The sequence below is a fragment of the Babylonia areolata genome, chromosome 2, assembly GCF_041734735.1.
Source record: "Babylonia areolata isolate BAREFJ2019XMU chromosome 2, ASM4173473v1, whole genome shotgun sequence".
NCBI lineage: Eukaryota > Metazoa > Mollusca > Gastropoda > Neogastropoda > Buccinidae > Babylonia > Babylonia areolata.
In genome coordinates, this window is record NC_134877.1 from 5,379,752 (window position 1) to 5,394,751 (window position 15,000).

At 45.0% G+C, this 15,000-nt stretch overlaps 1 protein-coding gene across 1 annotated transcript in view; it reads left to right on the top strand.

The window, feature by feature from the left end:
* The window catches only part of LOC143296783 (calcitonin gene-related peptide type 1 receptor-like), a 332,271-nt gene extending 327,218 nt beyond the window's left edge, over positions 1-5,053 (top strand). The window contains 2 exon segments of the mRNA XM_076608821.1: positions 2,394-2,576; positions 3,969-5,053. Of these exon segments, the coding sequence (XP_076464936.1) occupies positions 2,394-2,576; positions 3,969-4,031 (246 nt within the window). The 3' untranslated portion in view covers positions 4,032-5,053.
* The last annotated feature ends 9,947 nt before the right edge of the window (positions 5,054-15,000 follow it).

Here is a 15,000-nt window from a genome sequence, read left to right on the forward strand (position 1 = left end):
CAAAAAAAAAAGCACCTGATCACCACCACTGCAGTCATGAGTCTGGGGAGTTTTAACAAAAACACCTGACCACCACCACGAAAGGTGTACTATTATTATTATAAGACCGGGTAGTTTAACAAAACTCCTGATAACCACTGCAGGTGTGCTATTATTATAAGACTGGGAGGAAGGGGAGCGAGGGGGGTGGGGGGGTGGGGTGAACAAAAACTCCTGATCGCATCTATAGGTTTACTATTAATAGTAATAATAATAATACTATTTATATTGCGCTGAATCTTGTGCAGAATAAAATCTAAGCGCTTTCACACCTGTCATTCACATCCACTATAAGACTGGGGAGTTCAACAAACCTCTTGGTCACCACCGCAGGTGTACTGTTATTATAAGACTGGGGAGTTCAACAAAAACTGCTGATCACCGCTACAGGTGTACTACTACTATAATAATAATAATAATAATAATAATAATACTGATGATGATGATAATATTTATATAGCGCTGAGTCTTGTGCAGAGACAAATCAAAGCGCTTTCGCACCAGTCATTCACACGCATGCATAACTCTAAAACTGGAGAAACTGAAGACAAGGAAGAGGCAGGGAAGGGGGGGGGGGGCTGTTTTGGGAAGAGGTGGGTTTTAAGGCCAGACTTGAAAAGAGCTGAGTGTGGAGACTTGACGAAGCGAAAGTAGGAAGTTCATTCGAACTGGAAGGTCCAGAGACAGAGAAAGAACGGCGGCCAACAGTGGAGTGTTTGAATCTGGATATTCGTAAACAGAGTGGATCCGAAGCCTTCGGGTGGTAGAGAGCGAGATGGAGTGTAGAGGTGAAGGCAGCCACAGAGATAGGAAGGGGCAGATTTGTGAATATATTTATAACATAGAGTAACTGGGGTGTTTAATAAAATAAATAAATAAATAAATAAATAAAAAATTTAAAAAATATTTTTAAAAAACTCCTGGCGACCGCCACAGGCGTTGTACGAATCTCCCAGGCCTGGTTCCAATCGCACACGGTTCCCAGTCCAGCCAACCGCAAGGATCGTAGTAGGACTTGTGACGAAAGACGAAAGTGTGAAGGGAAGCGCTGGGCCCAGTCTCTGTCTCTCTGTCTGTCTGTCTGTCTGTCTGTCTGTCTCTCGAGTTGACTTGAACCGTCATTGGTCATGGACCCTATACTCGTCTGGAAAGGGAACCTAGGCACACAGAGCAATGTACTTCTTCGTACAGGGTAGAAAAGATGGACAGACGAAAAACAAATGGATGAGAAAGAAAGAACAAGTCTTAACTCTCTCTCTCTCTCTCTCTCTCTCTCTCTCTCTCTCTCTCTCTTTCTGTGTGTGTGTGTGTGTGTGTGTGTGTGTGTGTGTGTGTGTGTGTGTGTGTGTGTGTGTGTGAGCCCCTACGCGCACGCGCTTGCTGGTTAACGCGAGAAGTTTAGTCTATTATATTCAGTTACCGATTCTTATCAACAGTTTGCATAATGCACTGACATGTTTATGCTGTAGAGCAGTACCCTGTGGTGAAATCCTTACATGCAGTAAACAGCTGTGTTCTTCTGAAAATATACGTCTCCCTCTCTCTCTCTCTCTCTCTCTCTGTGTGTGTGTGTGTGTGTGTGTGTGTGTTTCAGGGGTTAGTTTCATACATGTACATTCATCTTTTACACATACCCGGTAAATAAAAAGAGTGAGGTCAAAAACTAGAAACAGGCTCATTCGCTCAGTCACTCAGTACACACATTGACAAGTACTATTTCACTCAACAATACAAAGAAAGAAAGAAATTTCATGCCAATAGACAAAGCATTAATGAAAAGAACTACTACTACGTATAGCAGAAACGAAGGATTTAAGTTTTAACAGTATTATTTTGTTGTTGTTGTTGTTTTTCCAGAAAACAGTAAGTAAAATTAAGTAGAGTTTGAGCGGATTATAATGTTTTCTAAAGTGCAGAATGACGGGCGCAATAGCCGAGTGGTTAAAGCGTTGGACTGTCAATCTGAGGGTCCCGGGTTCGAATCACGGTGACGGCGCCCGGTGGGTAAAGGGTGGAGATTTTTACGATCTCCCAGGTCAACATATGTACAGACCTGCTAGTGCCTGAACCCCCTTCGTGTGTATATGCAAGCAGAAGATCAAATACGCACGTTAAAGATCCTGTAATCCATGTCAGCGTTCGGTGGGTTATGGAAACAAGAACATACCCAGCATGCACATCCCCGAAAGCGGAGTATGGCTGCATAAAAACGGTCATATACGTAAAAAACTCACTCATGTGCATACGAGTGAACGTGGGAGATGCAGCCCACGAACGCAGAAGAAGAAGAAGAAAGTGCAGCTTTCTTGTTTTGTGTTTTTTTTCATTGAAGTCTCTCTTTTTTTTCATGCCAGGTAATGACCGTCCTCAAACGCAAGTGGAACCAGTGGCGCAGCACCTACGACTCCAGGGTGTCGGAGCGGCCCCGCTCCCCCTCCCACACGACGAATATCACCCTGGACGATTCCACAGCCATGGCTCCCCCGAAAAACGGCTTCACCTGTGTGTCCAACCGCACCATTGCCAAAAACGCCCAGGTGTGTGTGTGTGTGTGCGTGTGTGTGTGTGTGTGTGGGGGGGGGGGGGGGGGCTGGGGGATGGGGGGGGAGGTAGGTGTGTGGGTGTGTGGGTGGTCGGTTGAGGGTGGCTAACCGGAGGAGGAAGAGTATGCGTGTGTGTGTGTGTGTGTGTGTGTGTGTGTGTGTGTGTGTGTGTGCGTGCGTGCGTGCGTACCTGTATATATATATATATATATATATATATATATATATATATATATATATTGGTATGTATGTGTGTGAGATTACATGTGTGTGGGAAAGGCAACATATCTATATCTATCTATCTATCTATCTATCTATCTATCTATATATATATATATATATATATATATATATATATATATATATATATTAAATGTCAAAATCCATTAATATTTTTTTTAAACAAAAAATCCGAAGCTCCCTACATTACAATTTTCGATTTTTCAGGACATGTTTGTTTCTGAATCGTTTAAAAAAACAACAACAACGAAATGAATAAAATAATGTCAACTGTTTTTCTACCAAATCATCAAATTAAAAAAAAAATCATTCCTTGTTTGTTTGTTTTTTTTCTCTTTCCTTCGTTGCACATTTTTCGTTCTTTTTCTCTTTCTTCCGTCCGTCCGTCCGCCTCCCTTCTTTGATTTATCTATCGATTCACTCTGTCTTATATCTCCCTCCCTCCATCCATCCTTTTTCTTCCATAGTTTTTCCCCCCCTTTTATCTTCCTCTTCCATTTTTTTTTTTTTTACATACCCGTCCCCCCACCCCCACCCCCCTCACGCCCATCCCCCTCCCCCCACCCTCTCGTCCTTCTCTTTTTTCATTTTCTTCTCTTTTTTTTCTTCTTTTTTTTTCTTTCTCTCAGAGAGATTAATTTTCAGTCTTTGAGCTCTAACCCATCCCCTGCCCCCCCTGTAAACTGAAGAGGTCTTGGTTGAAAAAGAAGGGTTTGTGTGTGGGGGGGGGGAGGGAGTGGGGGGGGGGGTGAGGGCATGGGGGGCATGGGGGGGGAGTGGGGAGGGGGCATGGGGGGGCGGGGTGGCTGGAGGAATTTGGGAAGTGGGCACAGAAATCAATTGAAACTAAATTGCTCAAGCCACATAGGGGCCTTCACAAAAAGTCTTCCCCTTGTACATGGGGGAGAGGTGGGGGGTAGAAGGTTGGAGGGTGTTGGGAGGGGGGTGGTGGTGGTGATTGGATGGGGAGAGAGTGAAGGGAAGTTGGGGGGAAGGAGGGGGGTGTTCGGAAGGCAAGGGAAGGAGGGATAGGGGGTTTGAAGGGGAGGGAAGGGAGGGTTGTGGCCCTGTGTTGAAGGAAACCTCGGTGATGTGTGTGTGTGTGTGTGTGTGTGTGTGTGTGTGTGTGTGTGTGTGTGTGGGCAGGACCCCACCGAGCTGCAGACCATGATGGGGGACTCGCAGAAACACAACCAGGAGCTGTACTGAGGAACGAACGGACGCACAGACCGACAGACAGACAGACAGTCAGACAGACACACACAGCGGCTGGAGCAGAAGAAGAAGAAGAATGAGTAGAAGAACACCCCCGGGGGACAGACAAACAGAAACAACAACAACAACAACAGCAGAAGGAGAAGACAACGGACAGACAGAGAGACAGACAGACAGACAGACAATGGGACTGGAGCAGAACGAAAAAAAACAACAAACCCCACAAACTTTTATGTATAACCAGGTCCAGTAAGCACTAGGCTGAAGCCTAAAGAATTACGAAGTTATTCCGTGTGGAAGGAGAAATGCTATACGAGTGGTAGAAAATGAGTGGGTGGACAGAGAAAGAGATAGAGAAATAGCGAGAGAGAGAGAGAGAGAGGGGGGGGGGGGGGAGGGGAAACAGAAACAACAGTGTTTGTACCGGGGCTGAGAGACAGAGTGAGAGAGAGACGGACAGAGTGGGGTTGCACAGAGGAGGGAAGAGGAAATGAAAACGAAACTCACACACACACACACACACACACACACACACACACACACACACACACACACACACACACACACACACACACACACACACACACACAATGAGAATGCAGACAGACAGAGAGGAAGTCCAGATGGAAGAGAGACATGCGGATATACAGACAGAAAAAAAATAGAAAGAAAAGGCAAGATTGTATGCTTAGGAGCGAAGAAAGTTTCAGTTTCAGTTTCAGTAGCTCAAGGAGGCGTCACTGCGTTCGGACAAATCCATATACGCTACACCACATCTGCCAAGCAGATGCCTGACCATCAGCGTAACCCAACGCGCTTAGTCAGGCCTTGAAAAAAAGAAGAAAAAAAAGGTGAATAAATAATAGATAAGCGTACATAAATAAGTAAATAAATAAATAAATAAATAATTATGATATAAAAAAGGAGGTAGAGAAAGACCAAAAAACAAAGAACAAGCAAACAAACAGAGAACAAGCACAAGGACAAGCAGCATCTTTATGGATGAAGAAGAAACGGGGGGGGGGGGGGGGGGGGGAAAGAAAGTTTTTTTTTTTAAATCCTGTTTACTTCTTCTGCTCAAATGACCATAAACAATGTTGCGAGAGAATGAGAGGAAGAGGCAAAGACAGCAAGCAGCGGACTGGGTATACAGTCATGCAGAGTGTGTAGCAATGGATAAAAAGAGGAAGGTGGCAGAATGGTTGAGACGCTCAGCTGCCAATACAGAGAGTCCGTGAGGGTGTGGGTTCGATTCCCGCTCTCGCCCTTTCTCCTAAGTTTGACTGGAAAATCAAACTGAGCGTCTAGTCTTTCGGATGAGACGATAAACCGAGGTCCCGTGTGCAGCATGCACTTGGCGCACTGAAAAAGAACCCATGGCAACGAGAGTGTTGTCCTCTGGCGAAATTACGTAAAATGAAATCCCCTTTCATAGGTACACAAATATGTAAGCATGCACTCAAGGCCTGACTAAGCGCGTTGGGTTATGCTGCTGGTCAGGCATCTGCTCAACAGATGTGGTGTAGCGTGTATGGATTTGTCCGAACGCAGTGACGCCTCCTTGAGAAAGTGAAAGTGAAAGTGAAAGTGAAATGGATAAAACCAAAGAGAGAGAGAGGGGTCTTCATTTATAGGGGAAGTTTCAAGAAGAAGAAGAAGAGTTGATTTTTCTGTATCAAGCCTTCAGGCTGGTGGAGGGGAAAAAAAAATTAAAACAGTGATTCGGTTCAAGAGAGAGAAAGGGAGGGGGAGGGGGGGGGGAGGGGGATAAGGGAGAATGAAAAGAATGTTGGGAGGTAAGGCTCTCTCTCTCTCTCTCTCTCTTTCTCTCTCTCTCTTTCTCTCTCTCTGTCTCTCTCTCTGTCTCTCTTTCTCTCTCTCCCTCTCTCTTTCTCTCTCTCTCTCCCCCTCTCTCTCTGTCTCTCTTTCTCTCTCTCTCTTTCTCTCCCTCTCTTTCTCTCTCTCTCTCTTTCTCTCTCTCTTTCTCTTTTTTCTCTCTCTTTCTCTCTCTCTTTCTCTCTCTCTTTCTCTTTCTCTCTCCCTTTCTCTCTCTTTCTCTTTCTCTCTCCCTTTCTCTTTCTCTCTCCCTTTCTCTCTCTTTTTCTCTCTATCTTTCTCTCTCTCTCTCTCTCTCTCTCTCTCTCTTTCTCTCTCTCTTTCTCTCTCTTTCTCTCTCTCTTTATTTCTCTCTCTCTTTTTCTCTCCCTTTCTCTCTCTCTCTTTCTCTCTCTCTCTCTCTCTCGTTATTCTCATCTCTTTCCCTCCTCCCTCCTCACCAGTCATTCCCTCGTATTCACACTACCTTGTAAGCTCCCCTTGTCCCCTAGCACCCCCCTCCCCCTCCCCTCCCCTGCATCCCCACCCTCCTCTGGATCCCTTTGTGCCAGAGAGCAGACCCACTCCAAGATCAGTGTTCAAGGATTTCAGCCCCAGTTGGTGCGGGACCAATTAACTCTCTCCGTACGAACGGCGAAAGAGACGACGTTAAACAGCGTTTCAGCCCAATTACCACCATCAAAATATTGCAAGCGGAAGGCTCTTATACTGAAGACGTGAATGTTGACAAAGAATACCACAATTCTGACGACGGAAGCTAAAGGTTGGGTCATTCAGACACCCACTGGACATCCGAGGGGTCTGTGTGGAGGATAAGAGAGGACTGGCCGTACTGAGTGAGTTAAACCTTCTGCTGGCCATGCCATGTCTAAGATATTCTTTTTCACATTCACGCAAAAAAAAAAAAGAAAAAAAAGAAGAAAAAAAAAGACAATACTATCGGTATGTTCGTTATTGAGTCGGGCAACCAAAAAACGATGTTTTGGAGATAAAGATTGTATAAACATATGACTTGAATGTAAAGATTATTGTGAGAGCTTAAATGCTGTTATGTTCATTGCCTAATGTCCGAGTATATCGTTCGCAGATTTTTCAAATATTTTTTTTTATCATAAAATAATTGAAATCGGCGCATTCAGATGCTGCTTAGGAAACGTAGCGCTCTTCTGGTGTTATTTTCTTTGAGTGATAAAGTTAATATATTGAACTCTTTTTCGAGAGGGAAAGCGGGTGGGTGAGAATGTTTTCATTTGAAGCAAGGATTGGAGCTCTTAAACTGTACAGTGTATCACACTGCAGTTGACGGTTGTCGTGAGGAATGTCTAAAACTGAAACGAGACAGCTTCCACCAGATGTGTGGCGATGATTACCATTTTCCACCGACTGAAAAGAATGAAGTGATAACGAACGAACGAACGAACGAACGAAGTTATTATTATTATTATTATTACTATTATTATTATTGAGGGAAGTAGAATAAGCATACGTGTGTTGTTTTTTTTAACTCACTCAGTACGGCCAGTCCTCTCTTCTCCTCTACACAGACCCCTCGGATGTCCAGTGGGTGTCTGAATGACCCAACCTTTAGCTTCCGTCGTCAGAATTGTGGTATTCTTTGTCAACATTCACCTCTTCAGTATAAGAGCCTTCCGCTTGCAATATTTTGATGGTGGTAATTGCGGTGAAACGCTGTTAACGTCGTCTCTTTCGCCGTTCGTATGGAGAGAGTTAATCCAGCCCTCAGGGCAAATAGAAAATGAAAATGAATCAAAACTTTCACAAAGTAACAAAGAGATGTAAGAAGTAAGGACATGACATTCACATACACATTTAAACATGCACACGTACATTATCCTGACACAAACATATATAACTGATATACCGAGGGCTGTAGGGGGCGCTGTGGGAACGGGGAGGAAGCAGGGCCACCAGAGGCACGTGACGGCAGGATCAGTCCCCTAAGAAATCAAATGCCGCCGTTATCCGCGCAATCCGCGTTGTTGAGGTCCACAAACTCGCGGCAACACCAGAATACGGTGGGGGACGATCTTTATGGTTCCTTTCTTAGAAAGGGCCAGTGTCAGTGAGATGGAAGCTCCAAGTTTCTCGAAGGCTTCGAAAGTCATGTGAGCACAGAGAATTCGGGAACATAGTTGAGAAAGAAATAACAACAAACAAACAAAAAAGAACACCCCCCCCCCCCCCCCCCCCCAACAGAATAAAGTGAGAAAAAGGATGGAAATGAGGTGGAGAAAGGAGAACCAGACACAGAAAAAAAAAACCCCAGATAAATGCAAGGGCAGAGATCTCAATCAGTCCAGGGCACACACGGTGCAGCTTACGGGGGGGGAAGATATGCACAAGGCAAAAGCCAGGCCGGGCAACAAATACGGCAAGTAACAACCAGCAGCACACTAACACAATTTTCATACATATTGATCCTCATCCCCTCGGCTTCCGTAGCTGCGTTGGCGTGTCTCTGGAAAGTGTTGTCCGCATCTACATACACCTTCACAACAATGTGGTTATTAGGCTGAGGGTCAGCAACATCCGTTGAAAGAAAGAAAAACAACAAAACAAAACAACACAAAAAAGAAAGAAACAAACAAACAAAAAACCAAGGAGTGGCGTGAAATTGGAGAGAGGAGGAGGGGCAGGAGGTGGATGGGTGGGGGTGGGGGGAGCAGACAGACGATGACCAGGACTCTCCAGAGACGTGAGAATAGAGATTTCACGTCAACAACAGTTTGGGCAGAGACAAGGAGAGAGAGTGATAGTCACACACACACACACACACACACACACACACACACACACACACAGGGGCTTGACAGCCTATAAATCTTTTCCACAAGCTCCATCCCACACTTCCACCCATTCCTCACATTTAAAAAAAAAAAAAAAAAAAGAAACACCCGCCCCCACCTACCCAACAATGTCCGCCTGCAGACCGGAATGAAGAGACAAAGCAGCAAGGGGTGAAGATAGAGGTGGAAGGAAGGAATGAGGTTGGGCACGGGGTGGAAGGGTGGAACTGCATTGGGGAACATGAAAGGAAAAGGTGTCAATCAACCGATCGACGCTAACCGGGGTATCCAATCTCTCTCTTGCCCACCCCGCCAACTTTCATCAGACCATCATGCAAATCAACTGACTGATGCTACCCGGGGTATCCTATCTCTCTCTTGCCCACCCGGCAACTGACTGACGCTACCCGGGGTATCCTATCTCTCTCTTGCCCACCCCGCCAACTTTCATCAGACCATCATGCAAATTAACTGACTGACGCTACCCGGGGTATCCTATCTCTCTCTTGCCCACCCCGCCAACTTTCATCAGACCATCATGCAAATTAACTGACTGACGCTACCCGGGGTATCCTATCTCCGTCTCTTGCCCACCCCGCCAACTTTCATCAGACCATCATGCAAATTAACTGACTGACGCTACCCGGGGTATCCTATCTCCGTCTCTTGCCCACCCCGCCAACTTTCATCAGACCATCATGCAGACATGACATTAACCCCCAAGGGGCTGACGCCACAGTCCAAATAAGGAGAGTAACGTTCAGGCTTTTCTGGGAGCTATTATAGGCGAGGGTTGGAAAGAGTGAGGGTCAGATCATCAGTGGTGGAGATTAAATGCTGGAATGACATATATTCATTTTTGACTCACTTGTGTAAACAAAGTGAGTCTATGTTTTAACCCAGTGTTCGGTTGTCTGTGTGTGTCTGTGTGTCTGTGTGTCCGTGGTAAACTTTAACATTGACATTTTCTCTGCAAATACTTTGTCAGTTGACACCAAATTTGGCATAAAAATAGGAAAAATTCAGTTCTTTCCAGTCATCTTGTTTATAACAATATTGCACCTCTTGGATGGGCACACAAAAAAATAAAAAAGAAGCCTAATTATATGCAAACTGCATTTACTGTTATATTTATATTTTTGGTATTCTCTAAACTTGACACTTTGACCTCTTATTCTGACACAACAACAAGAGGAGTCATTATTATCATTTATTGTTCAAACAGGAACTTCTTTTGCTAAGCATGGAAGTTTTATTTATTTTGCAAACGTTTTGGTGCAGATGGTAAAAAAAAGGGAAAATAATCTGTAACTAATGCTAGGGGACTTAATTTATCACAAGTGAGTCTTGAAGGCCTTGCCTCTCTTGTTTTTATTTTCTTAGCTACACAGATAGGTGTCATGCTGACGGGTGACTGAGCGACTGTCCAAACCACGGTCAGCGACCACTGCTGGCTTGCTGCGTCCCATAATAACAATAATAGTATATAAACAAAACAACAGTGGAAGCACTTCTGTAGAGTAACTCGGCAGCAGTGTAAGTAGATCTGAAGTCCATTCAAGAAATACAACGAACGTTGATGTATTTACAAAAAAAAAGACAATAAATAAAAAAATCATTAAAACCCCAACACCAACAACACACAGAGTAGTAACATCAATGATACACCGAATTGTGAATGAATATATATATATGTGTGTGTGTGTGTGTGTGTCTGTGTGTGTGTGTGTCTGTGTGTGTGTGTGTGTGTGTGTGTGTGTGTGTGTCTGTGTCTGTGTGTGTCTGTGTGTGTGTGTCTGTGTGTGTGTGTGTGTCTGTGTGTGTGTGTGTGTGTCTGTGTGTGTGTGTGTGTGTCTGTGTGTGTGTGTGTGTGTGTGTCTGTGTGTGTGTGTGTGTGTCTGTGTGTGTGTGTGTGTGTGTGTGTGTGTCTGTGTGTGTGTGTGTGTGTGTGTGTGTGTCTGTGTGTGTGTGTGTGTCTGTGTGTCTGTGTCTGTGTGTGTGTGTGTGTCTGTGTGTGTGTGTGTGTGTGTCTGTGTGTGTGTGTGTGTCTGTGTGTGTGTGTGTGTGTGTCTGTGTGTGTGTGTCTGTGTGTGTGTGTGTCTGTGTGTGTGTGTGTGTGTGTGTGTGTCTGTGTGTGTGTGTGTGTGTCTGTGTGTGTGTGTGTGTGTGTGTCTGTGTGTGTGTGTGTGTGTGTGTGTGTGTTGTTTTGTTTATTTTTTCCAATGAACAGAGGCAACGTGATGCACCAAATTATGGAGAAAAGAAAATGAAAAGAAAGGGAAAAAAAGAAAAAGACACACGGGTGCTCTGGTGTCTGCATTCAACCTTTAAAAAAAAAATCCTACAGAGAGAGAGAGAGAGGGAGTGTGTGTTATCACAAAAAGTGCAATGCCAATGCATACACTTGTTTGCGAGTGCACTCTCAACACACAGAGAGAAAGAGAGAGAGAGAGACACACACACACACACACACACACACACACACACACACACACAGAATAATGTCTGCCATTTCAGTAAAAAATTTAAAAAAATAATAAAACACCCCAAAACAAAACAAAAACTGGATATTCTATTGGGTTTGCAATGAAGCGAATAACTCGGCACATTAGGCAAAAGGAAAGGAGTGGGAAAGAGAACGAGATATTATTTTTTTCAAAATTATAAGAATGTAACTAAATGGAAAGAATTAGATTTTTTTCCCCCCCAAAACCTCAGCAGGGCAAAAATATTTTTCGAATATAAAAAGAAAGTACAGGAGAAAAAGCAAGTCGCTCCCCCCCCTCCCACCCCCAATCCCCAACCCCCAACCCCCCTCGTCATCCACCAACCCCCTAAAAAAAAGTGGAGGGGCGGGGGAGGGGAGGGGGGGGGGAGTCGCACAAGACAGGAAAAAAAAAGGCCAACCTGTTCATCTTCAGAACTCACGTTACTGTTGTCTGTCTTTTCTTTTCTTTCTCTGTTCTTCATTGGAGGGGGGAGGGGGTGTTGGGGGAGGGGGCTGATGGGTTGAAAGGGTGAAGCACTTCGCAAGAAATGTAAAAAAAATAAATAAATAAATAAATAAACGCTAGATAAGTGAAATGGAAGGCTTTCCTTAGGAGACACAAACAGGACATACAGACAGATCATCATCCATGTCGCTTATCTGCTCAGTGCCAGGAATGATTTCGCTCAACACCTTGGAAGCGGGGACTGTGCCTAAGTGGATGGAACTTGAACTGCCAGAACTCGATGGAGCAATTCATTATGACTTGTGTGGACTATTCCGGTAGGAAGCATTAATGAATGTGGACTCGTGTACACTGTTCGTGTAGAAGAATTACGACGACTCAACGTATGCCGTTCCCTTGGAAGAACTGTGACTCGTCTGTACTATTTGGATAGAGCAACTACGACTCGTGTGGACTATTCCCACGGAAGAATTGCGACTCACGTATACTTTTTCCGATGGAAGGAATTAACTGCGACTCGTGTAGACTATTCCGATGGAAGATTTGCGACTCGTCTGTGCTATTCCAATGGAAGAACTACGACTCGTTTAGACCATTCCGATGGAAGATTTGCGAATCATCTCTACTGTTCCTATGGAAGAGCTACGACTCGTGTAGACTATTCCGATGGAAGAATTGCGACTCGTGTAGACTATTCCGATGGAAGAATTGCGACTCACGTTTACTTTGCCGATGGAAGAACTAACTACGACTCTACAATTGTAGACTATTCCGATGGAGGATTTGCGACCCATGCTCACTTTGCCGATGGAAGGACTACGACCCGTGCGGACTATTTCCACGTTGTTCATGTTGTTCTCTGGGTGTGTGCAGTGTACTGCGCTGTCAATTTGTATTTATCATTATGATGGTCTTGTTTGTTTGTCACACAGCACGTTTTTCTCGATGTGAAATGCTGTCTCCAGTACACATCCCGCACGCCCCACAGAGCAACGCTCATATACCCCCCCCCCCCCCCCCCCCCCCCCCCCCCCCCCCCCCCCCCCCCCCCCCCCCCACGCTGCTTTGTTTTTTTTCCTGAACGCATGTATGTTTCTTTCCACTATACGATCTCCCTCCACCCCCCCCCCCCCACCCCCAACCCCTCCCCCCCCCCCCGCACCCCTGTTGCTTTCGGTTCTTTTACGTGTGCAAACGTGCATCGTGTACTAGCGAGATGTATCGCCTCGTTTAAAAAGACTAGCTCCCGGCCAGACCCACATTCCAGGTTTAGTGGAATGAGAGGGGGTTGGGGGGGGGGGGTGTAAAAAAAAACAACCCCAACAACAACCCGGTACATAAATGTAACATGAATAGAACTCGGCTTCTCGTCGCTGCTACTACACTTAACATGATGATGATGATGATGATGATGACTGTTATTATTGCTGTTATTTGTTGTTGTATTGGTCTCCAGTGGTGTTCACTTTGGGTCATACCGATCTCAGATGGTTTATGTAAGTGTGTGTGTACAACGTGTGAGTGCTGGTGATCGAGAATGGGAGGAAGGAGGGAGGGAGGGAATGTCTGCAAATAATTATGTAACACTTTTGAGCTCTCTCTCTCTCTGTTTCTCTCTCTCTCTCTGTCTCTCTCTCTCTCTCTCTCTCTCTCTCTCTCTCTCTCACCACTTTATTGCTCATTTTCTCTATTCGTCCCTGAATGTGATATGCCAGGCACCTTACTTAGTTAAATGTCTTAACTAAAGCAATAGCTTTGTTGAAGTATCGTGTTTTGTTGTTGTTGTTTTTAATTGGTGTGCTCCGGTGATGCTGTAAAAGGTAATTAGGGAACCGTGTGTGTGTGTGTGTGTGTGTGTGTGTGTGTGTGTGTGTGTGAGCGCTGTATATATTTTCTCTCATTTCTTTGGTCTTCGCTCAGACGACTGGTTAAAAAAAAACCAAGGGACGTTAATTCCATTATCCTCATGTATATGCGCACGCGCCCGAAAGCGTATGTCATGGTATGTAGGTTCCTGTTTGTCTGTTTGTTTGGGAATTATCTTGTTCTTCTCACAAGGTGTTCGCTGTTGATTGTGTGTACGTGTTTTCCTTTTTTTTTTGTTGTCTTTTGATACAATGTGAATACATAATGTTTACCTATACCACCTGCACTGCTTGCTCACATGTTTGTTTTGCACTGGACGAAACTGATAGACAGATGATGCGAACTTTCTCTTTCTTTCTCCCCCTCTCTCTCACTCTGTGTGTGTGTGTGTGTGTGTGTGTGTGTGTGTGTGTGTGTGTGTGTGTGTGTGTGTGTGTGTGTGTGTTTGATGCGCAACTTCCCGTCTCTCTCTCTCTCTCTCTCTCTCTCTCTCTCTCTCTACACGTATCCGTGTATGTATGTGTCACGCATTACATTGCTGTCGCCTTGTTCGGTTTATAGATTTCTCCCGTGCAGTTTCCGGGCACCAAGCACCTTCGTTTGTCTGTCTGTCTGTCTGTAGCATTCATTCTCCATCACCACCACCACCCCTCTTACCCCCACCATCCGTCCCTCCTGGGGAGATGTTTACATGATGAACCGTACACACACACCCCCACCCACACCCCACAGCCCCGAACCCCCCATCTGCCTTATCTCTCCACACTCCATCTCTACCTCCATTCACCCTTGGTTGTTTGATGCCAAATTCTTTTTTTTAATGTATTTCACTCCCTTTGTGTGTGTGTGTGTGTGTGTGTGTGTGTGTGTGTGTGTGTGTGTGTGTTCCTTTGATTCTCCCGCTCCCTCTCTCTCTCTCTCTCTCTCTCTCTCTCGGCGTGGGCGCATTCAGGCGCGCCTGCGAATGTGTGTGTGTGTGTGTGTGTGTGTGTGTGTGTGTGTGTGTGTGTGAACGTGGTATATATTCACTGCACAGTTACAGTCTTCTTTGTAAAACACCTATGGAAGCATACCTGTAACAGGCGCTGTTGTTCCCTGTGTCTAACGTGGACACGCTGCACCACCAGTGGTTTGCTGTGCTGTTGTTGTTCAATGTTCCCACGTTGCTGAAAAAAACACCACAACCCTCCCCCCACCCCTCACACACACACACACACCAAACAACCCATCAAGGTACGCATAACACTTTGCGAATCTTGGAGGTTAACGCGCGTCGTAAGCATTTTTTTTTTTTTTTTTTTTTACGTATATATGTATATATTTTTTTTTTATCGCTGATAATTCTTCAGGTTCCTCTCTATGCTCTCATATTTCTCTTTCGTACCCTTCTCACAAACCTTCAACTTCTTTCATTTTCCCCTCCGAGTGTGTGTGTGTGTGTGTGTGTGTGTGTGTGTGCGCCATCATTTGAACTCTGCTCATATAATGCTGTGTAACAAA